The sequence below is a fragment of the Cokeromyces recurvatus genome, assembly GCF_025118155.1.
Source record: "Cokeromyces recurvatus strain NRRL 2243 chromosome Unknown BX663scaffold_1, whole genome shotgun sequence".
In the NCBI taxonomy this organism is placed as follows: domain Eukaryota; kingdom Fungi; phylum Mucoromycota; class Mucoromycetes; order Mucorales; family Mucoraceae; genus Cokeromyces; species Cokeromyces recurvatus.
This window is the reverse complement of record NW_026251387.1, coordinates 1797524-1820388: the sequence shown is the minus strand read 5'-3', so window position 1 is coordinate 1820388 and position 22865 is coordinate 1797524. Positions and strand designations below refer to the sequence as shown.

At 28.7% G+C, this 22865-nt stretch overlaps 12 protein-coding genes across 12 annotated transcripts; 6 read left to right on the top strand and 6 right to left on the bottom strand.

The window, feature by feature from the left end:
- The first annotated feature begins 1803 nt into the window (after nt 1-1803).
- On the top strand, nt 1804-3918 carry BX663DRAFT_22805 (uncharacterized protein). Its single transcript, XM_051521802.1, has 2 exons — nt 1804-3734; nt 3789-3918. Exons 1-2 carry the CDS (start codon nt 1840-1842, stop codon nt 3811-3813), a joined length of 1920 nt encoding a protein of 639 aa, XP_051388146.1. The 5' UTR covers nt 1804-1839; the 3' UTR covers nt 3814-3918.
- Nucleotides 3919-4382: 464 nt separating this feature from the next.
- Nucleotides 4383-5680, top strand: BX663DRAFT_482375 (HPP family-domain-containing protein; the record flags this gene model as incomplete). The annotated part of the gene is made up of 5 exons (XM_051524423.1): nt 4383-4385; nt 4530-4594; nt 4631-4745; nt 4815-5603; nt 5639-5680. 5 exons carry the CDS (start codon nt 4383-4385, stop codon nt 5678-5680), a joined length of 1014 nt encoding a protein of 337 aa, XP_051388145.1.
- Nucleotides 5681-5740: 60 nt separating this feature from the next.
- On the bottom strand, nt 5741-6543 carry BX663DRAFT_493198 (uncharacterized protein). Its single transcript, XM_051525329.1, has 5 exons — nt 6464-6543; nt 6314-6394; nt 6104-6240; nt 5955-6040; nt 5741-5874 (listed from the first exon to the last, which is right to left on the bottom strand). The coding sequence occupies exons 1-5, from the start codon at nt 6510-6512 to the stop codon at nt 5799-5801; spliced, it is 429 nt and encodes a 142-aa protein (XP_051388144.1). The 5' UTR covers nt 6513-6543; the 3' UTR covers nt 5741-5798.
- Nucleotides 6544-7355: 812 nt separating this feature from the next.
- BX663DRAFT_528666 (guanine-1-methyltransferase-domain-containing protein) lies at nt 7356-8364 on the bottom strand (the record flags this gene model as incomplete). The annotated part of the gene is made up of 3 exons (XM_051530175.1): nt 7356-7459; nt 7529-7955; nt 8035-8364. 3 exons carry the CDS (start codon nt 8362-8364, stop codon nt 7356-7358), a joined length of 861 nt encoding a protein of 286 aa, XP_051388143.1.
- Nucleotides 8365-8524: 160 nt separating this feature from the next.
- On the top strand, nt 8525-9097 carry BX663DRAFT_493192 (uncharacterized protein). Its single transcript, XM_051525328.1, has 2 exons — nt 8525-8641; nt 8726-9097. The coding sequence occupies exons 1-2, from the start codon at nt 8545-8547 to the stop codon at nt 8959-8961; spliced, it is 333 nt and encodes a 110-aa protein (XP_051388142.1). The 5' UTR covers nt 8525-8544; the 3' UTR covers nt 8962-9097.
- Nucleotides 9098-10932: 1835 nt separating this feature from the next.
- On the top strand, nt 10933-13207 carry BX663DRAFT_493187 (spinocerebellar ataxia type 10 protein domain-containing protein). Its single transcript, XM_051525327.1, has 11 exons — nt 10933-11089; nt 11156-11308; nt 11398-11456; nt 11518-11644; nt 11704-11790; nt 11855-11959; nt 12018-12089; nt 12173-12519; nt 12596-12735; nt 12805-12868; nt 12925-13207. The coding sequence occupies exons 1-11, from the start codon at nt 10974-10976 to the stop codon at nt 13110-13112; spliced, it is 1458 nt and encodes a 485-aa protein (XP_051388141.1). The 5' UTR covers nt 10933-10973; the 3' UTR covers nt 13113-13207.
- A 66-nt stretch (nt 13208-13273) lies between these two features.
- On the top strand, nt 13274-16070 carry BX663DRAFT_539494 (uncharacterized protein). Its single transcript, XM_051530719.1, has 8 exons — nt 13274-13505; nt 13588-13760; nt 13862-14208; nt 14332-14542; nt 14609-14830; nt 14939-15088; nt 15161-15454; nt 15510-16070. The coding sequence occupies exons 1-8, from the start codon at nt 13334-13336 to the stop codon at nt 15921-15923; spliced, it is 1983 nt and encodes a 660-aa protein (XP_051388140.1). The 5' UTR covers nt 13274-13333; the 3' UTR covers nt 15924-16070.
- On the bottom strand, nt 15766-16797 carry BX663DRAFT_22511 (uncharacterized protein). Its single transcript, XM_051521797.1, has 3 exons — nt 16666-16797; nt 16385-16594; nt 15766-16331 (listed from the first exon to the last, which is right to left on the bottom strand). The coding sequence occupies exons 2-3, from the start codon at nt 16571-16573 to the stop codon at nt 16017-16019; spliced, it is 504 nt and encodes a 167-aa protein (XP_051388139.1). The 5' UTR covers nt 16574-16594; nt 16666-16797; the 3' UTR covers nt 15766-16016.
- On the bottom strand, nt 16661-18083 carry BX663DRAFT_22619 (uncharacterized protein). The gene is made up of 5 exons (XM_051521799.1): nt 17779-18083; nt 17437-17695; nt 17292-17343; nt 17058-17223; nt 16661-16969 (listed from the first exon to the last, which is right to left on the bottom strand). The coding sequence occupies exons 1-5, from the start codon at nt 17962-17964 to the stop codon at nt 16952-16954; spliced, it is 681 nt and encodes a 226-aa protein (XP_051388138.1). The 5' UTR covers nt 17965-18083; the 3' UTR covers nt 16661-16951.
- Nucleotides 18084-18095: 12 nt separating this feature from the next.
- BX663DRAFT_493174 (uncharacterized protein) lies at nt 18096-18819 on the bottom strand. The gene has a single exon (XM_051525326.1). It carries the CDS (start codon nt 18799-18801, stop codon nt 18235-18237), a length of 567 nt encoding a protein of 188 aa, XP_051388137.1. The 5' UTR covers nt 18802-18819; the 3' UTR covers nt 18096-18234.
- A 21-nt stretch (nt 18820-18840) lies between these two features.
- Nucleotides 18841-20137, top strand: BX663DRAFT_493172 (WD40-repeat-containing domain protein). The gene is made up of 5 exons (XM_051525325.1): nt 18841-19089; nt 19163-19268; nt 19329-19504; nt 19582-19758; nt 19825-20137. Exons 1-5 carry the CDS (start codon nt 18890-18892, stop codon nt 20054-20056), a joined length of 891 nt encoding a protein of 296 aa, XP_051388136.1. The 5' UTR covers nt 18841-18889; the 3' UTR covers nt 20057-20137.
- On the bottom strand, nt 20105-21668 carry BX663DRAFT_482366 (uncharacterized protein; the record flags this gene model as incomplete). The annotated part of the gene is made up of 6 exons (XM_051524422.1): nt 20105-20403; nt 20449-20603; nt 20666-21002; nt 21071-21290; nt 21398-21502; nt 21639-21668. The coding sequence occupies 6 exons, from the start codon at nt 21666-21668 to the stop codon at nt 20105-20107; spliced, it is 1146 nt and encodes a 381-aa protein (XP_051388135.1).
- Between the last annotated feature and the right edge of the window lie 1197 nt (nt 21669-22865).

Genomic DNA, 22865 nt, shown 5'->3' with positions numbered 1-22865 from the left:
CCAGATTTTCTACTATTACTGCTACATAATAATAATTAATAGTTGGTACTACATAGTAGAGAAATACATACTTTATTAGTTATCAAGACTCTTTCTTACAACAATGATGAGGATAATGGATAGAATATCATAGTCCTTCTTTGCATTACTTTTTGAAAGCAAGGCAATTCTAAAAATAAAATAAAATAAATAAAATAAAAAGTAAAGTCTATGTTTTGTTTTGTTTTGTTTCTTTTTTCTCGCAGGAGAATTATTACGTCACGAAGCTTCATTACTACTACTACTACTACTACTACTACTATTCAATTTACTGCAATAACTGACAAGCATTAAATTATTACCATCAGATGAGCTTTTATTGACTTTGTACACAGTCATTTTATTTAACAACAAAGCCTAAGTTCTAGATTTTCAACAGAAAAAAAAATAAGGTCTATAACCTTAGTAGACTGCATCAAGCAATTGTTTATTACAAGAAGAAAAGCAGCGCCTTTTGCTCTATAGCGTGAGAAAATTAAATTAAAATACCGACTAGTACAAGCAGACTTGTAAGAAATGACATTAGTGAACCTATTTTTAATTTTTATAAATAAGGATGCCTTGTTGTTGTTGTTATGTCCCTCATTCTTCAGATGAGTCTTTTCAATAATTTTCACGTGAATTTTTATCAAATTAAAACTCAAATTGTTATACTATGAATTGCTAGCAAAAGAGTTTTTTTTTTTTTTTTTTTTTTTTTTTTTTCAATATAGTAATAGAAATGATCTGATAAGAGTAAATAAACTTACACTATTTTGGTTCAGTACTTGTATTTCTAATACTCTCAATACTATGTCTTCCATACCTTTAATCGTTATTAAACTATTGTCTCCCTCCTTTTTTTTTTTTTTTTTTTTTTTTTTTTTTTTTTTCGATAGTGATATATGACATGCTTAGTTTTATCATTTCATTCTAAGCCATTACTTAGGAGATGACACTAATTTTGGTTTTCTTTTCACTTTTAATATTGAACAGCTTCATAATCAAATTACTTTAAATGAAATAGCATAATAACCAGGAAATCTTTTAAGATAAATTATTTGATACTGAAGAGCTCATTCAATTCAATTCAAAAAAGCTTTACTTTCTAGTACAATATTTTTTATAAATAGTAGTAACATATATGTATATGTATACGCTTTAAATGTGTTTGCTTTTGATTAAACTGATGCCATCGTGTATTAGTTAAACAAAGATGATAGCTCTAATAAAAGACTAAAATTCGATATGTATATATATATATATCATATACATATATATACATCCTTAAAATGAAATACTATGCTACCAATGATACCTGAGATATTTATTATAAGCGTATTACCCACTCTCACTACTAGAGTTATCTACTCTATTTCAAAATATAAGAAGAAATGAGGGACTCAAACAACATAGTAATGCAGCAGCAGTAAATAAAAATAATCTAGAATTCAACTAACCAATGAAAAATAGATTTTTATAATAATAGCAGTAACTACTATTTTTATAATATCATTCATGCGAATAATCCTATTAATAGTTGACATTACCAAAAAAAAAAAATATCAATAGCCTTTATTGTTATTATTATTATTATTTACAATATATCATTCTTATATATAAATATATATATAATAGAGCTGTGAATAATAGTAGTAGTATACTACTACTACTACTAATACTGCTATTTATTTTTATTAACATTACTACATCATCTTTGTTTCACATTACAAGCGCAGCAATAATAGTTATAAGAGTATACTTTTATTTTTCTTTTTTTTCTTTCTTTTTTTTTTTCTTTTTTTTCATTTTTAATTAATAATGGCCCGACCTTTATTGTTTTCGAAAAGAACGTTAACATTAGATGATTTCCTTCAACTTCAATCTCTTTTAAATTATGAACGACAAGAACGTGATAATCATATTCAAGTATGTAATCACTACCAACAACAACAACAACAACAAGAAGAAGAAGAAGAGGAAGAGCCACTTTACTTTCATCATCCTTTCATCAAGCTTCGTGGTATTAATCCTCAAGCTGCTCATCAATCTCAAGTTGAAAAGCAACGCTTAGAACAGGCATTGATACGTCTCAAGTATCTTAAAGATCAATATCGACGCCAACGAGCAGCTGAAATCCAAGCCTATCTTGAAGCCTATCGTCGTCAAGCTCTCATCTGTGCTGCTGCTGCTATTCAGCAGCAACGAGAGGAGGAAGAAGAACGTTATTACCGCCAATGTATCGCTGCTGCTTTGGAACAAAAGAGAGTCAATGCTTTATGGCAAAATTATTTAAATGCAAGACGTCAACAAGCTTTGTTGCAAAAACAATTTGAGAAACAACATTTAGCAGGTTATCGAGATCAGAATGGCGATCATATGACCTCGATGGAGGATAAGACACTTTTTCCTACCAATAAAGAAGAAGAAAATGATAAAGCTAAAGAAGAAGAAGAAGAAGAGATGACATCATTATCGTCAGATGACGAAGAAGAAGAGAATGACGAACAAAAAGGATATTCAAAGTATCATTCCGAGCAATTGGCGGAGTTATTGAAACAGGTATTTGGGCAGAATGCCGAAGAAGAAAATTTTTATGTTCGAGAACAACCCTCTTCTGGTAAACAACAGCCTTCTACATCTGAGACAGATGACGAAAAAGAGATGGCTGACGTTTGGAAATACATTTCTGATCAAAAATTGAACTTTGAGACTCCTCGTTCTGAACAAAAGCAAGAAGAAGAGCAAGAAGAACAAGAAGAGGAGGAAGAGGAATCTTTGGAGGGTGTAACTTCAGCTTCAATGGATAATGGATCATCATCATCTGATGCTGTTGCTACTAACATAGTAAAACCCAAATTACCAACAGAAATAACAAAAGAAGAAGAACAGCAACAACCAAAGAGAGTTTTGCCTCCACTTCAAGATCATGTTGTTACTTTACAAGACTTGATACAACAACTCGCTTCTGAACCAGTCTTGGTAAATAAACAATACATGGATGAACCTAAACCTTCTGGTATTTGGGCCAGTCGTGAGGAGCAACAAAGGAAACAAAAACCTCATCCTATTGATGCATGGATGAATAAAAAAGAAGAAGAAGAAGGTAGAGATGATCGGTTTTTACCAAAACAGATATTCACAGAGGCAGAGCCTACACCTACTCGTGAACAAGTCATCACTCCTCTTTCTTCGGTTCCCTCTTTTACGGACGACGAGACATCTACTAAAAATGAACAAGCTAAATTTGTTGATTCCGTTGCAATTGAACAACAACAGGATCAACCTACTAAGGAGCTCACCACTGATCCACGCAAAGAAAAGGCAAACAAAGAATTAGACACGATTGCTCAACAGTTAGATACTGACAGTAGCAGTACTGCTAGTGAACTCGTTCAAAGATGGAAAAATGTTTTGAAATCTAAACTATCTTTTACAAAGCAACCAGAGGGTACATTTTTGTTGACAGCTTCTACAGATGCAAATCGACAGTTCCTAGGTTCAGAAGATGAATTAATGCGTGTTATGCTCAAGTTAGATTCTATCGATAGTTTAGGCGATGATGATATTCGTCAAAAAAGGCGTGGATTAGTAAAGAAATGCGAACATATGTTGGATGAACTAGATCAGCTTAAAAAATCACAATGGGAAAAGATAGTAACATTGAACAAGAAAAAAAATAAGCACAATAAACATCGCCATCGCCATCATAAAAAGTCAAAGAAGTAGTCCTTTTTTTTTTTTTTTTTTTTTTTTTTTTTTTTTGGAAGGCAAAATCCCATGATTACTTTTTAATTTGAATAACAATAAATTTGTCTCCCCTTTCTTCCTCCAATTTCATAATGATTCCTAAACTTTAAATTACCCTTTTTTATTGTTTTTTTTTCATCTTTGATATCTTGATAAAACGTGACATTTAAATTACTTGGCTTCTTAATTATATCATCTATATAATATTGTTAGAAGACAATGATGCTATTCCCTGTGATTCAGTCAAAAAAAATATTTTATCAGTTTCTAAGAAAGATATTCTTCCTTTTTTAAATGAAGAGATGGTTACCTGTTTTCAAGAAAAGATAAATATTACTTGGTAGCACAATAAAATCAACAGAATAAACCAATCTGATAATTCTATTCTTTTCTTTTTTACAAGGAAGCGCTTGATAAATCTTCGTTCCCTAGTTGAATTGCTTGGTTCAACATACATTATATATACAACTGTTTTTTTTCTTTTCGATTTAAGGTAACCCATCACTTTAATTTATTAGAATAATCTAGGCTTGTCTATAAAAGTTTTTATTCATACCATTAAACACTATTTTGTCCCCGCAGACATACTTGACCATTTAAGGAAATCTCTGAAAATGGTAAATTTTATTTTACCCGGTATATTTAACAAACAAATAAATGTATACATATTTTTTTTTTGATTTTTTTTTTATTGATTTATTTTTATTTATTTATCTATTTTATTTAATTTTTTTTTTTTTTTTATCGTTAATTATATGAAGTTCTATAATCAGGATATATTTGAAAAACTACCATATGTAGTATCACATTTTCTTGGCTATAGAAGGTCAAATTATAAACCAAAACAATTACCTTCTTATAGAATTTATTTATGGTCGTTTATAGCCTCCTGGATCGGTATAGCAATATTAGAAATTATTTTTACCTATGGTCCTTCGTTTAAATCATATCAAACGCCTATGATTGTTGCATCATTTGTAAGAGTCAGACTAGTATCGCAATACAAAGACAAGACATTTTATTTTTATTTTTATTTTTTTTTATAGGGAGCAAGTGCAGTTTTAATTTACGGTGTTCTTGATGCCCCTTTAGCACAACCTCGTAATGTATTCTTTGGACAATTGATAGGTGCTATTGTAGGCGTCATTATTTCACAGCTTTTCTTAAATATAAAGCAAGATTGGTCTTCAAAAGATCAGTATATTGCAGTACAATGGATAGCAGGAGCAGTAGCTATGTCATTTTCATTAGTCATCATGCAAATGACGAAGACAGTGCATCCTCCTGGTGGAGCAACAGCCTTAATTCCATGTGTGACTCCGAGTATTTTGGATATTCAATGGTTTTATATAGGAGTTGTTGCTTTGTCTTCACTTTTGCAAATTTGTATTGCTTGTTTAGTAAATAACATTGAACGTCGATACCCTCAGTATTGGTGGACACCTCAGAAATTACCTCTCAAGATAGATCCAACCACATTAACTACCCTTATGTCGACTCATGGTACTATTATGACCACGCATAACGAAGAAGATATTGTGGCATCTAATTTAACAACTGAACAAGAAGCTAGACTATCTTCTCTCTCCAATCATAGGGAGTACAAAAATGAAGCAAGAAGTCATAATAATAAGAATAGGGATGCCATTATTCATCATTTTGTTACTCAAGGAAAAGACATTTTCCCTGTCGTATCACAACCAAATGATACTACTGCTACTACTAATAATAACGATAATAGCAGACGATCATCTACTACGACAATCAATATGCAAAAGAATCAACAAGATATAACAAGCACAATCGAACAGGCGATTTATGATTTACGAGATAATGTAAACAAATCAAATATTAAGTATGCTTTCATTAGTCCTGGTTTACCAATTATTATGACACCAGGCCTATTATCTAATAATGATGATGACAAACAAATGCTAGAAATAATCTTAAATAAAATAAATGCAACCAATAACATGTACATTGCCTTTATTTTTTTTTTATTATTGTAATTATTATATATTTATATTTATTTATTTCTCTTGACCTTGTAATGTAATTACAAGACGACGTGAACCACCAGAATTACGATGTTCACAAAGATAAATACTGTTTTTTTTGTTTTTTTTTTTAAAAAAAAGAAATTAAGTGTTCAATTATAAAATAGGTATCTTTGAATCACTGCTTACCCTTGCCATGTTCCCAAGTTAAGTTTACCATTTGTGATAGGAACATTTAAAGATACACCAACAATACCAGATTTTAGATGTCCAGGCTATATATACATGTATATAAATAGGATTGTATTTCGCGTTTATTTTTTATTATCACTGTATACCATATCATCAGGCCCTTCGGCTGTATGAATATAAGGAAAGGACTCGGGCACAATCTTATTTAACCCCATTTCCATATCCTTTTGTACATCAGAATCATAATTCTCGTTAATCATCAAAGAAGCAGAGGTATGCTTTACTATAATAAAATTTAAAGTCAATATATACAGATCGTTATTTTTTTTTTTTCTTCTTTGAAAAAAATATTCTACAGAAAAAGTTTGCCATGCCAACTTTAAAATTCTTTAATTCAGGTATTTGATTGACAATTTCACTATGAACAAGATGACAACCTATTGTATGTATATATTTATATGTATATGAATCTCGGAGATACTTTCCATATTATCGATTATATGTACCTCTCCTTCGTTCATTCAAACGAATCTCTTTTTGAAACCAACGGGACATTATAATTACTTTTTTACTAAAGGAAAGCTTCCAAGAAAAAAAAAAAAAAGTATGGATTATATAATGATGGCATTATTATTAATAATAGATTTGATCTCAGCAGCATAGATTTCTTCTAATGAAAAAAAAAAAAAATATTAAATTATAAGCTTCTTCCTGTCTTTTATTATAGAACACAATATAATTCGATAGCTTTAGGTAGCTCATTATTAGGTAAACGCTGTCACTCATAGAAAGTTTTTTTTTCCTTGTATTTATTTCATAATCATTTGTTCTTGTATAGTGTAGATAAAAAAAAAAGAATTCTTTAATCCATAATTTATTTCATAATCATTTGTTCTTGTATAGTGTAGATAAAAAAAAAAGAATTCTTTAATCCATAATATGTATATGAGAAACTATTATAAAGCTACCTCTTGAATTGTAGACCAGAATGATTATATTGTATATATTAATATTGGAAGGAAGACAGAATAGATAAAAACTCAAATTCAATCTCTAATACACCAAGAGAATACTCATGACACTAAACACTTTTATCAATGATAATATACATACTACAGCAATCTATATGCACACTATACATAATAGACATCATGACCAACTATTCTCCTTTTATTCATGCCTCTATTTGCAAGATTCTATTCAAATATTAGTATATCATTTAATAAGCCCTTTCATCTTCACCGAAAACTACCATTACTATGAATGAATTATAATCAAGATGGATGACACTATTATGTCATATACTGTTATTAATTTAATAGCATTAACACACTCTTCTATTTCAACGTTTACCTTACTTTAACATGAAATACTATATATCGATTCTCCTCATATATATTATTCAACAAGCTGAACATCTTTTAATTTTCTGCCTGGTATAACTTCCATGAACGCTTTTTGCCAATCATTGAACTCTAACCATTTTAACATAATTTCACATACTATTGTTATACAATTGATTAGTACAAATAATACACTATTATAGTAAAAAAAAAAAAGGGGGGGTATACCTTGATTAACAGTTAAAACTTTTCTACTTGACATTTGTAAATAATCACTAATAGGCAATCGAGCAGTTTGAATGTCTTGTTTAACCGCTTTGTCTTGACATAGATTCTTATATCGATTTTTATCAACAATGCCACCTATAATATAATATTTGCCTTCTTCTAGTTTTTCGATTACATTATCTGAATCAGCAGATAAATAAACTAAACTTTCTTTAGGAAATAAATCCAAATAACAAGTAGAATGAATTGATACTTTGTTTCTCTGTTCCTTGTTATGATCAATCCATTGCTGCCAAGTAGGTAATTTATCATTCATGACTTGTTTTAAAGTGTCATCAAAAGAAGTTAGAGCCAACTTCATTGCTTTAGGTGCAGTTTTGTTCTTCCCATAAGAGTAACTTAATTGTTTAACAAATGATTGAATTTCCTAAGGTAACATGAATAAGTTAGTATATTCTTCCTCAACTGCTTATTATGTTTTCTATATAAGTATAATAAAGTTTTACCTTTTCAGTCATTAAATGATTAAAACTACAATCAATAATAAGACCAACATTAGTCACTTCACTTAAATAAGCTAATTTTTTCTTTGTAGGTGGACGTTCGATCACACCTTCTCTCATTAACTTTCGTCTTTCAATACGTTTTAATCGTACTTTCTCTCTCATTGCAATTTTTCTTTCATCTTTAGTTTCTTCCCATTTTTCGTCTCTTAATAAACGCTTAATAGCTCTCTTTGATAGACCTTGAAATTTGGGGTCATTTATATCATATTCTATTCCACGAAAGTTACGAATGGTAGGCTTTGTTTCCTCAATGTGATCATCGTGAGTCATAATAAAATTCTTTTTTTTTCTTCTTTAAGGAAAAGAGGGACTTTATTTGACAGAATGATTAACAGCCAATCAAAGTAAAGTTAACTTTAAATTTATAATAATGATGCCAAGCCAATGATACGACTCATTTCTTTCTCTTTTTTTTTTTTTTTTTTTTTTTTTTTTTTTTTTTTGAAAAAAATGCTTGTAATCTATAACGTTATTTGGATTATTTGCTTTATCTTACTGTTAACCTCTTTATTTTTATTATATAAAAAGCAGCGAGAATCTAGAAGAGGTGAATAAACAGAAGATCGTTGCATATGAATATAAATATAAATATGTATGTGTGCGTGTGTGTGTTTATATTTAAATAAAATAGATCCCTCTACTACTGTAAATCAACAAACAAATGATAATTATGTCATTGTAGATATCAGTGAAAATCAAGCTAGACAACCCAACACATATTATTACCCTTCTACTGATTATACATTGCCACCATTACAGCGTACACCGTCCTATAGTACAGCGATAATAGGATCAAATACTGTAGAACAGCCTCCTCCAACTTATCAGGAGCATACAAAAGATTATCGTATTCCACAGCCAATATAAATACTATTATTACCTTATATATCTTATTATCTTCCTCCCTCTTTCATTCCCCCCTATCTCTCTTAGTTATAACACTAATATCAAATTATATGTAATAATAATAATAATAATAAATATATTATAAATCACATTCACATTATTTCCAATAGATCAATTATGTAATTACTAATCTTTTTTTTTATATATATATCTATTTATTAGCATAGTCCAACTCACCTTATGAGTGCTTATCTAATATCAAGGTGATCAGCTGATACAAAAGCTACAATTATATACTTCTTTCTATCTGTTATCATTTTCTAGTGCAAAGTATATAAAAAATATACAAACCATTGACCCGAGTTTATTTATTTGGCTCATCATGGGGATAACTCGAAACAAAGAAACAAACTAAGGGGGGGGAGAGAGAGAGAGGGTTGTCTGGTCTGGAGGATTAAGCCTGGTTCTCCACAACAGAACCAAAGCTGCTGACTTTAATAACGGTTTCTATTTTTTTTTTTTTTTTTTTTTTTTTTTTTCATTTACTAAATAAACTAGGTTATATCATTTGACTTGTAACCACCTAAATTGCTTAGCAGAGTAGTTGATGATCTATTCTCTTCATCGTTAGTGTCTTTCCCTCTTCTTTTTCTAGAAATAGAACTGTGTAATTGGAAATCAAAGAATAAAAAAATAGCATCTTTTATAGCAAAAATACTAAAAAATACTAAAAAAAATCAGAGTATCATGACTTCATCTTGTATTGACTGTTTAGGTAATCTAAACTGGTACCATATTAAAAAGAAAAAAAGAAAGAAAAAAAAAATACAATATAGGATGATGACAAATGGTGAAATAGATGTATTTGTATATTTATTCTAGACTAATGAACTATTATTATTATTTCCCTCGAATAATGCATACATCATTTTGTATTCCTTGTCTAAATGGTCCACATACGCTTCACGTTGTACTCTTTGCAACCTGATGAATTCCCTATCTTTGTCCATGTCACTTTTGTGTTTAAAAAACCTTTTGAATAATCGTTTGTTGAATACAAGTAAACCACTATTACGTTTCCTTAAAAAGGAGGCTGTAAATATTTCATGCATTTTTGGAACAGTTGTATATAAAATTGCAGCCTTTTTTTTTTTAAAAAAAAAAAAAAGTAGAAAAAAAAAATACAGATATATTAAAAAAAAAAAAAATCAAGGTATTTATATACGAATTCGAAAAAGAAAAAGAAAAGTTTAACATTAATAATAACGTGAATACGTATAATTTTCTTTTTCTTTTTTATCGTCAAATAGTAAAAAAATGAATGTTTTCTATTACATATAGGATCGGAAGCTTGTTATAATAAACTCGTATGTAGTTGATCAGACTGACCAGAGAAGATCTTTGGCATTTAAGTGAGAAATAGATGTGAAACTAAAACGACTCCATTCCCATACGTGGTTAAGTCTGTATGTTTCAAATCTAAAAAAGAAAAAAAAAAAAAAGCAAAGTAGAGATGTTTATTCTTTACCTTTGAATAGACACGCCCCTCCATCTTTGATTAGATTGAAATTCACAAGAATCTTCTTTCACTCTTTCTCTATCTTTGATTTTATGACTCTTTACTGCCAATTAAAGTGATGCTCATGATAAATAAAAAAAAAGTTTACACACACACACACACACACCTTGTTGTTCCCTGATTCTTCTATTGTCGTTTTGGTTCAAAATGATGAAAGGAATTTGTGTTACCTATTTTTTTTTTGACGTTTCAGTTTAAATATATCAAGGTCTTAAATCGTTTTACTTGAATAAGCAGCGATATTAATTTTAAATGGTTGTTTCTGTAGAGGTAACATGATTTACTGTCTCTCTTTGAATCATGTTCTAGTTTTATTTAAAAGTAAAAAAAAATTACCGCATCATTATGCCAAATTTTACACTCTACTGACTTTAATTTTTTTTTTCTTTTTTTAAGAAAAAAAAAGTTTTCAGAAAAAAAAAAAACCCTCTTTCTTCTTTATGTTTTTTTAAATATGCGAGGTGTAATAGATCATCTTTTAAAATATAAAAATGGACAAGAAGACGCCAATAAACTTGAATTAGCGTTAGAGAAAGCAGTAAAACGAACTTTGGAAGATAATACGTTTAGGTATTCTATTTATTCAATAAAAAAAAAATAGATAAATAGTAGACACATTTATATTAAATCAACTAGAATTCAATTAGGAGCTTCTGATAAATATTGGAAGCTATTTAATGCAGCACTTTTAACTCTAGTACAGGATTCTAATGAGCAATGTTTAATCAATTTGATCAAATTGACAAGAAATGTCGTTGCTGGTAATCCTCATAATCAACGCTTAGCCATGTAAAGTACATTGTGCCAATCGATAACAAAAAAAAAAAAAAAGAGAAAGAGAGAGAAAGACAAAGTTTTAACATGAATATTTATTTTAGTCAGTATGCTGCATTATATAAAATCGAGGATCTATTAGCTGAAAAGACAAGCAGTTCAAGTAAAAATAGAATTACTAATGCTTACACTGTAAATTTAAATATTAAAACTGTTTATAATAGCTGATAATAATATGATACTTCAAGTTGGCACTCAAGCTATTTCTAATATGATTACCAGTAATCATACAGCCATTGACTTTATATGGAAAATATGGATGTCTAACGAACGAAGAGGGTCTATTTGGAGGTATAAAAAGTCATTTTATTTTATTTTATTTACTTTTTTTAATCGTTCATCAAATACAGTTATATTTTGTCAAAAAATAACGATAATTTAATTATGAGTGCACTTGTTTTAATTATAAATTGTATTCGTGGCAATAAAGAAAGATGGTAAGTAAATAAATAAATAAAAAAAAAAAAATTCATAAAGACTTACTCTATCTTTTCTTTTTAGTGACTTGCTTGTAAATAGAAAATTAGGTAAAGATATTTTAGCTGCCATTTTGGGAGATATTGAAAGGTTACATGGAAATGAAGAAAGTAAGAATTTCGAATTGGGGTAAATAAACTTAAAAAAAAAAAAATGCAAAAAAGTAACTCAAATTTACATAAAATAGATATACGATTTTAAGTGAATTAATTAATTTTGGCTATTATAAAAAGTTATTTATTGAAGTAGATGATTATAGGTAATATATAAATATATATATATGTGATATGTAATATGGAAATCTGGTAAATGAGGTTAATTATGATTAAATAATATATACAGTGATAAAGATATTTTAAGTGATCATCAAATCATTCTTTTGAAAATACTTGATTCGAAGGTACATGGACACAAAGAAGCATTTCCAGAATTTATGAATCACGAGGAATCACTTCAATTTCTCACCCAACAATTTGTTCTTATTGGAAAAGAAACTTTAAAAGTATTAATATCAATAAAAGAGCAAGGAGCAAGTCAATTACAACCTGATCAAATTTCAAATGTGTATACTGGCATTGCTTTACTATTTCAGATCATCAATCAGCTATTTATATTAGATCAAGAAGATCAACAAATAAGAGGACTCAAAGATATTTTGATTAAAGTGAACACACTACAATTAGTTATAGGTAAAAGGAACATAGAAAACAAGAACAATTGTATCGACTTGTCTATTTATATATATTTTTTTTTTAAAAAAAAAAGATATTCTTGGTCACTTGGAAATGCTCAAGTTACCTACTGTTGAAAAGGAACGTCCAGAAATAGGATTTAATTATATTAAAAGAGAGTGTGTTCGTTTTATAGGCACGATGAGTTATAAAGATAAAGATATGCAAGACAAGGTAAAGTTGAATTGTAGAATCAATTAAAAGAAAAGACAATCCTTTATAAACAGATACACAACTCTATAGGTTCGTACATTAGAAGGAATACCTTTAATTCTTTCACAGTTGAAGATTGACGATTCAAATCCTTGTAAGTTTTCTTTATTTTTTCTTTTCTTTCTTGTACATCTTATATCCTTTTAATAGATCTTCGAGAATATGCAACTTTAGCTTTACGTAATTTAATGGAAAATAATATTGAAAATCAAAAAATAATCGAAGAATTAAGTCCACAAGAAGTAGTTCAAACAAAAGAATTAAGTGAAATGGGGATTACACCTGAGTTAACACAAGATGGACAAGTGATTATTAAAAAGAAAAAAAATTTGGGGTAAAAGAAATAAGGTTGTACCTTAATAAATAATGCTTTATATTATTGTTGTCTATGTCTATACTTTCCCCCTTCCTCCCCCCAACTGAGAAAAAAAAAAAAAAAAAAAAACTCGAGTGACCTTTTTTTTGTAAAAAAAAAAAAAAAAAAAAAAATTAAAATTAAAAAAAAAAAAATTTCATCCTCCTCTTTTTTTCTTTCATATAAAATTTTCTTTACTTTATTATGCCTCCTGCTTTTGAACCTCCTTACGCTATTCCAGTACCTGGTGCAGTAAAGAAAGATGGAGAAACTGTTCCTTATCGTCATTTCAGATTTGCTGATAAGTTAGTTGATCATCCAGAAGACATTTATACTCTGTGGGATATGTTTCTTCATGGATACAAGTTAGCTGGTGGTAAAAAAACAAAAACAAACAAAAACAAAAAACAAATGTTTATTATGTATTTTAATATTAAAATTACATTCAATAACTTTAGATAAACCTTTTATGGGCACACGCCGCATGGAAAACGGTGTTGCAAAAGAATATGTTTGGCAAAGTTATCCTCAAGTATATAAGCGTATCATTCATTATGGTAAAGGTTTAGTTCAGCTTGGTTTAAAACGTCAAGAAGCACTTGGTGTTTATTCTATTAATAAACCAGAATGGGTAAAAAAAATATATATATATATTTATATATATATACTTGACAATAAAAAATACAATGAACAAAAAATTATATATAAACTAATTTTTTTTTTTGATAATAGACAATGACAGAATTAGCTTCTTATAGACAAGCGTTTATCATTGTTGCACTCTATGATACATTGGGAGCTGAAGCAATGGAATATATTGTTAATCAAACTAATATGGAATTCATTGTTTTAAGCGCCGATAAACTGGACAATATTATTAAACTTAAAAATCAACTTACTTCTATTAAAACTATTATTGTAATGGATGGAGATGCATTAGATACAACAAAGAAACAAGCCGCTGAAGCTATTGGTTTAAAGGTCTATACTTTCCATGAAGTTGAATCAATGGGTGCTTCAATTCAAGAAGAAACAGAAATGGCTAAACCTGAGGATATTGCAACTATTTGTTATACTAGGTAAAAAAAAAAAAAATAGGAGTAGTAAAAATAATAAAGGAGAGAAAAGTGGTTAAGCATAATGTGGTAATACAAAAAAATAAAATAAAATAGATACTAATAATCTTATGTAATTTTTTTTAGCGGTACCACAGGTGTTCCTAAGGGTGCTGTCTTGACTCAAGCAGCAAGTGTGGCTGCTATTACTGCTATTTCTGCTGTAGGTGATAAGGGAAGCTTTGCTTTAATTACAAAGGATGATGTTTATATTTCATATCTTCCTCTTGCTCATGTCTTTGAACGTGCTGCACAAGGTATTCATTTATTTAAAGGTGCTGCTCTTGGTTACTATCAGGTAAATTAGATTTATAATTTGTACCTTTTTATTTTTTTAGACTTTAAAACTTAATATGAATAATAGGGTGATACACTTAAATTATTGGATGATATTGCTGAATTAAAACCTACTGTCTTTTGTTCGGTTCCTAGACTTTTTAATCGTATTTATGATAAGGTTTTGGCAGGTGTTAAAGCTAAAGGTGGTGTCCCCGCTTATCTTTTTAATACTGCTTTTAATACTAAAAAGTCTTCTCTTAATAAGACGGTTAATCATTGGCTTTGGGATCGTGTCGTTTTTGGGAATGTAAGAAATTAAAAAAAAAAATAGAAAGAAAGAAAAAAAAAAAAGAGGGATAAAAGATAGATAACTAAATTTCACTCCCTTCCTTTTTTGTGTGTGTCTCTTTATTAGATTCGACAAAAGTTAGGTGGCCGTCTTCGGTTTATTCTTAGTGGTTCTGCACCTGTCTCGCCTGATGTAATGGACTTTATGCGTATTTGTTTTTCAGCTAAAGTATATGAAGGCTATGGTCAAACAGAGAATTTCTGTGCTGGTTGTTTGGTAGAGTCCTTTTCTTTTTTTAAAAAATACATAAAATGGACTAAAATCTAATCTTTCTTTCTTTCATGTTAGACAATTACAGACGATAATACCTCTGGTGTCGTTGGTGCACCTTTCCCTTGTTCTGAAATTAAATTAGTGGATGTTCCTGATATGGATTATCGTTCTACCGATAAACCTTATCCTCGTGGTGAAATTTGTATTAGAGGTCATGCTATTATGCGTGAATATTATCAGGCACCTGACAAGACAGCTGAAACGATTGATCAAGATGGTTGGTTACATACTGGTGATATTGGTATGTTTGATTCTGCAAATCGTTTAGTCATTATTGATCGTTTAAAGAATATATTTAAATTATCTCAAGTAAGTGATGATAGTAGTCATTATATATATACATCTATACTCATCATAATCATAGGGTGAATACATTGCACCTGAAAAGATTGAGGGCGTTTATCAAAAGCATGAATTGGTTGCTCAAGCTTATGTTTATGGTAATTCCTTACAAGCTTCTTTAGTAGGTGTCATTGTCCCTGATAAAGATGCCTTTAAGCCTTGGGTTTCAAATACTCATCCTTCAGTTCAAAATCCATATGAATCAGAAGAAGTAAAGAAGGATTTATTAAAGATACTGAATACATATGGTAAACAAAATGATCTTAAGGGCTTTGAATTGATGAAGGCCATTTATTTGACTCCTAATGAATTTACAATCGATAACGATCTCTTAACTCCTACTTTCAAATTGAAGCGTGAGACTGCAAAGAAAGTCTTTCAAGAACAAATTGATGCTATGTATGCGTCTTTATCAAATGGTAGAGCATTTAATTAATATAATATTTTAACCTACTTTTTAAAAATATCCAATGGTTCAAGATATCATCATCATCATCATTTATTATTATTATTATTACTACTACTATTATTATTTTTTCTTTTCTATATATTGCGTAAACATGGTATCAGGAATCTTTTGTTTTTCTTTTAATGCTAAAATAAACTGATGTTTAGCTTCCATTTCTTTACCTTCCCAAGCTAATAGCTTTGGTAAAAAAGTAGAAATAAACCATTGTCGACGAAATACATGAGATTGTAATAAAGAAGTAGGTATGATGCCGCCCTTTTTAATAAATTGTTGTATCAGCTCTTTTATTTTATCTTCACTTTCTGTCATCGTCGTAGTTGATGGTGGTATAGGCTTTTTTAATGATGAAGGATATGACTTTAAACTTGAATTTACCTATTTATGGATGGATTAAATAAATTAACATGTACAATCATAATTATACTTACGCCTAATTCTAATAACCGTTTCTTTGTAGCAGAAACATAAACATGATTCTGAGGAACAATATCAGTTGAGCAATTTTGTAAAGATCTTCCATGAATTTGAAGTAGACTAGGTAACTCGTAAGGTATCATCTCTTGCAATGTCTTTATAAATACCATACTTGCTTTCTTTTTATTTAATAATACAGACATCCTCTGATGTGTAAATGTGGTCTAGATTAAAGGATATATTAATGATACATGTAGACTATATACATATTGTCAAGGAGTTTATGTCCTACTACTTAACATCAAACCAATTAGCATAACTATAGCCTACACTTCCATACATTTGCTCTAATACAAATTGGGCCAATGTCAGAATGAGAATTAACTCTTGTCCTTCTCCTTTTTCAAGCGACTTTATGATTCCTTCATTCAACGTTTGGATAATATCTGAAATACGTATCACGTCATTCCCATTCATCACTAACTCTTGACATCCACTTTGGTAAATATAAAGCAAGAAATAGAGATCCAATGTCTCATCGGATATTGAATTTAATTGAAGACTATGCAAAATAAGATCTATCAATTTCCAATTGGAATCTGGATTGAATTCAAAGAACCAATTAGAGAGATGTTGAAGAATAGGTAATCTAGTTATGAATTTATTCGTATGTTGTGTAATAAATACATTTGTCTTGACTTTTTGTAAGTTGTGATACATATCCTGCGTTGTAGTAGTACCCATGTTACTCAGCTTTAACAATTGCACTAAAACTAGATGCCGATCTTCAAATGTTATTTCTTGTTTCAACAAGTATAACATAAACTTAACATGGTCTATTTGCATTGATTCACTAGTATGGGAAGAATAAAAAAATTAATGATGAAAAAAAAAAAGAAAAGTTACGATTAATAAGCCTACTTCCAATTAACTAATTGTCGTCCACCTTTCATGATTAATTTATGACGTATATCTTTTTGTATAGAGTGAATATAAACTATTTTGTTTGTTTAAATGAATGTTATACATGTAAAAGATGAAAGCCAAGTTTAAAAATGTAAAGTACCTTCAGCTATTTCATTTTCTTCAAATGAAATTAGTCTAATTAAAGTTTCATCTAAATGAGGTACATAAGAAAGTATTAATCTTGTACTTAGGGCAAGAACTTGTAACTGAGAAACAATTTTAGAATATAAAACGAGTATTCGTATATTGCTACTTGTTGCATGTTCAAAAATATACTCAAGAAATTGCTTAGAATTGAAAGAAATGGTTTGATAGAGACAGGTAATGTCTTTTATAATTTCTGTTATTTTATCTGATTCCTTTTTTTTTTTTTGTAATTTGTAATTTGATTTTAGTCCTCTTCTGTACCCTTATTTTTTTTTTCTTTTTTTTTTATAATTACATTATTTGCATTATTTAATAACTTTATGAATTTTTTTGCTACATCCAATGTTGATTTACTTTTACTGTATTTACAGATTGTTGTTTCTAGATAAGTTTTTGAATGATGATTTGTTAAACTCCATTGAATGGCATCTTCTTTTGAACTTTTAAATGTTTTTTGTCTCGTTGATGGAATAGAAGGCATAATGTATAATTTAAGTAAGAATAGGAAAAGTGAAAATTGCTGGTTCTTTTTATTTATTTATTTTTGATTGGCTTATAATTTATTGTAGTAAAATAGATTGTTGTTGTTACTGTTCTTTTTTCTTGGAAAGATAGAAGAAATAAGCTAAAAACACAAATAGGTCGATAAAGAAATAAAAAAATAGGCAATTCATACTATCCGTCATACATGAACCAATTTTAATAATACATCAATATAATAACATCTTAGGGAAGAAGAAAAGACTACTATTTACAATTTAAATGGAAGTACAGGCCATAATACAACAGGATTATCTTCATCATCAAGACAGGAAGACAAATAGGCAGAATTTAATAATTCTTCTTTCATTCTTAATTCACTCTCTCTATCGGGCCTCGATGCTTCAGGTCTTGTTAATATAAGACTTGTAGTAGGCGCTTCAAGTCCTCCACTACAATGAACAGTGGATTCATCATATTGCCAGTCTTCCATACCTTCTGTCTCTTTTTCTTCTCGTTCTAATCGTTCCATTTCTAGTTTTTGTTTGTAAGCTTCTGAGAATTTAAATATTTCAATTGCTTCTTTGGACAATTCTTCCTCCTCCTCCTCTTCTTCTATCTCATATTCTTCCTGTTGATCATCGTTATGTTCTGAGTCATCATAATAGTCTTTATTACTTTCATAGCTATAATACTGTTGCTGATCATAATATGTGTCATCATCATAGTGTTGTGATTGATAATTTTGTAAATGAAGTTGAAGTATTGAATGCCAGTAGCTTTTTTGATGAGCTCCAAAATGTTTTTTGTGAAATTCACCAAACGCTAATCTATTCATTCTTTAAAAGAAAAAAATAAAAATAAAATAAGATAAAATCAAAATTAAATTTTTATTTATTCTCTTCTATTTTATTTTATTTTATTACATGTCAACATCATATCCTACAAAAATAGAAAGGACATTAAAAGGTCATAAAGGACCTGTTAATGCAGTTCGATATAATACAAATGGCCAGTACTGCCTATCAGGGGGTCGAGATCGTACAGTTCGATTATGGAATTCAGCTACAGGTTTAATGCTTCACACCTATAATGGACATGGCCGCGATGTATTGGGTCTAGCAGTGTAATTTTCTCTTTTCTTTCTCTCTCTCTCTCTCTTTTTTTTTAACTTGTAAAAATAATCAAATATTATATAGATCTAATGATAATGCAAAAATTGCAAGTTGCGGTGTAGACCGATCTATTTTATTATGGGACGTTAGTTCTGGTGAAATATTAAGAAGATATACAGCTCATTGGGAGGTAAAAATATCAACGTTAATGGATAAGACACAACCTATCATGCTTACATGTATATAATAGAGAGTAAATTCAGTTGACTTTAATGATGATTCAACGGTTTTAGTAAGTGGATCATTCGATGCAACAATACGTTTATGGGATTTACGTTCTTCAAATTTTCAACCTATTCAAGTAATTGAAGATTGTAAGGATAGTGTCATGTCTGTAGAAGTAAAAGGTGTAGAAATAGTAGCAAGGTATATATATACATTAAACAAATGAACATCTGATTACGAAAAAAAAAAAACATAGTTATATAATTGTATTTCATTAGTTGTGCAGATGGAAAATTACGTACTTATGATTTAAGAAAAGGAGAATTAAAAGAAGATTATATTGGACCAGCTATTACTTCAGCCAGATTATCAAAGGATAAAAATTGTATATTAGTAAATTCACTTGATAACAAAATGAGATTAATGGATAAAAGCAATGGCAGATTATTAAATGAGTAAGTAGTAATTAAATAAATGTAACTTGTCTATTATTATTTTTTTTTTAATATAATATATCATAGATTCAAGGGACATAAACATTGCGAATATAAAATTGAGTCAGTTTTATCTAACACAGATGCATATGCCATTACAGGATCTGAGGATGGAAAAATATATATTTATGATGTATTAGAAGGAAATATTGTATCGACTCTAGATAATGAAGGCGTGACAACTACATTAGATTATCATCCAGAAAATGTAAATATGATGTCAGCTGGATCCAATGGTTTAATTCACATTTGGACTTAACCCATTATTTATTTTTATTTTTATTTTTATTTTTTTTTTGTTTTTATTTCATTTTTCATCTTCTGTTAATACTGATTTTGGTATCCTTTGTCTTGATAATAAACGTAAAATATCAAGAACATTTTTCTTTTCACTTTCCTTTTTCATTGTCTCTGCATCTCCAAATGCTTTCTCATCTTGCTTAATTGGGACAATTCTTGAACTTTCTTTTACCTGATGTGCTAATGCGGACAAAATATAATTCGAACGTTGTCTTGTTTGAAGAACAAACTGATTTGTAGTATTTAACACTTGTCTCATTTGTGTTGTACTTAATTCAATATTTGTCTCAGTTGAAGGATGTTTCTCTATATTTTTTTTACAATAAATATTTAAAAAGTTTTGCTGCTCACTATCGAGTAATTCATTAAAATCGTCATCCTCTGAATCAATTTGGTCATATTCAAGATGTATATCATTTTGTGTTAAATTATCATCTTTTGCAATTGCATGAAGTTGGTATACTTTTCCAGAGCAGATTTTCCAGTCTTCAGATTCTTTTTGAAAACTATTTAAATTTATTTGTTTAGCATAAAAAAAAAAAAGTAAAGTAAATATTGCAAACTTTACACTTGAATACAATCTTCTAGATTTTTTAATTTTTCTTGATTTGCTACATTAATTGGATTACGTTGTTCTTGCTTAAATTGAGTGTTTACCGGTCTAGTGTATGATGACACAAATATATCTTCATTTCGAAGTCGTTTTAAAAATTCTCTTTTTAATTCACGTGCAATCATAAGTGCGTTTTGCAGATCAGGATCATTATTTATTAATGTTGTTTGATTAATATCTTCCTTTTCTGCTAACCAAATAAGTAATTGCTTCAATTGTTGTGATTTAGTGAAATTTTTTGGTATATATTTATAATATGTTGATGTTGATGTATTGAGGGGTAGTGGTAATTCTAATAATAAATAAATAAAAGGATAAGCATAATTATATGGAATAATTGTGTTTGTGTGTGTGTTTTACCAATAAATTTTACTGAATTATTAGATGACAACTCAGTTAATTGCTCACTATACTGTGTTAATAAATCTGTATTTTGTACATTATAATCATGTGGGATAAAATGTAATCCATTCTCTTCAATTTCCGATTTATTTTGAGAATAAGATTGATGTCCAATATGTGGTGGTGTGACGGGTGATATAGAACGATTTCGTGGTATTGATGATTGTATTGGATTCGACTGCATGTATATAAGATAAAATAAGTTGCTATTTTTTTAACCGAATGAAAAAAAAAAAAAAAAAAAAAAAAAAAAAAAAAAAAAAAAAAAAAAAAAAAAAAACTTACATTATTATTTTGAAATTGAGTTGGTGCTTTTCTTATAAATTTCATGCCTGTCTGTGAATCTATAAGCATTGATCCATCTACAGCTAAAATAAATGCATGTGAGATCTGAATTCTATATTTAATTATGGTAGAAGAAAATAAAATTACACATATAATAAGGAACTGACTAGAAGCATAAAAAGAAAGTACAGTTTAATAAAATAATATTAATATAGTATTTGAAATTGATTGCATTAGTTACCTGTGATAATGACGAAAAAAAGGATGACATGATGATGATAGTAATGATTAAAAAAAAAAAAAAAAGCTTAAGAAGCAAGCTACTCTAAAAAAATATAATATTTAATTTCATTCAAGGTCGATCAAGTAGTCACAGGTCTGTAATTTTTTTTTAAGTAAAAAAAAAAAAAGTACACACATGTATACATAAAAAAAAAAGACTATGATAGAAGAAGACAGACTCTTTAAAAGATAGCATTTATAGTAAACGATAGATAAAGTACACGATTGAAGACATCATTTTTGAAAGATAAAAGACTAACAGTATCAGTGTCAATAATAATTAGTATAAGAAATAGAAAAGTAAATAGTGTTATTATCCTCTTTTCAGATATAACTACTTTACGGTTATTTGAGGTGGAGAGGGGATCAAATACTAAGCTTTATAGAAATTGTCTATTAAATTAATCATAATAAAAATGAGATTTATAACCATCATTTGCGATAATATCCCCCTCTATCAAAAGTGCAAAACTATACATTCTTCACCATAAATACAGCAATATTATATTGAAGTCAATAATTGAGTAAATGTAAATATTCACTAAATATTTTCTTAACCTCTGGATTGAAACAAAAAAAGCACACACATACACATACACATACACATACACATACACATACACATACATACATTTTAAATGGTATAATGTTAATACATGTTTATTTATTTGTTTGTTTCTTCTTACAGATATTATGTCTAGCATAACAAAGAGTATCTAATGTAAGAAGAATTAATATAGATTTTAACTATATATGTCTAAGATAAGATAGAAAGCGTTCTATAATGGTATCATAGTTTATGGTAAATTCTAGAAGGAATCTATTCTATAGATGTAAAAGGAACTATAGTAGCATATGTAAAGAAGTTTACTGTGTTGCATATATGTATTGTATAAGTAAGATCTATAGTTCATATCTTTGAACCTACATATTCAGAATTAATAACAAATAGAATACATTGTAATAACAAACGTACCTTCTTTATGTATATATATTCATTCATAACTATTAACTGACCATACTAAAAAGTTAATAGATTAAAATAAAATAAAAAGAGGAAGGTATGTTTTTTTTTCTTTTCAAAGGTTCAAGTAAAAGAGTATATTTGCAAAAGATGTCTATATTATAATGATATCATAAAATAAAAGGAGCGTATATGTAAGTATGGCAAGGAACTATTTTATAA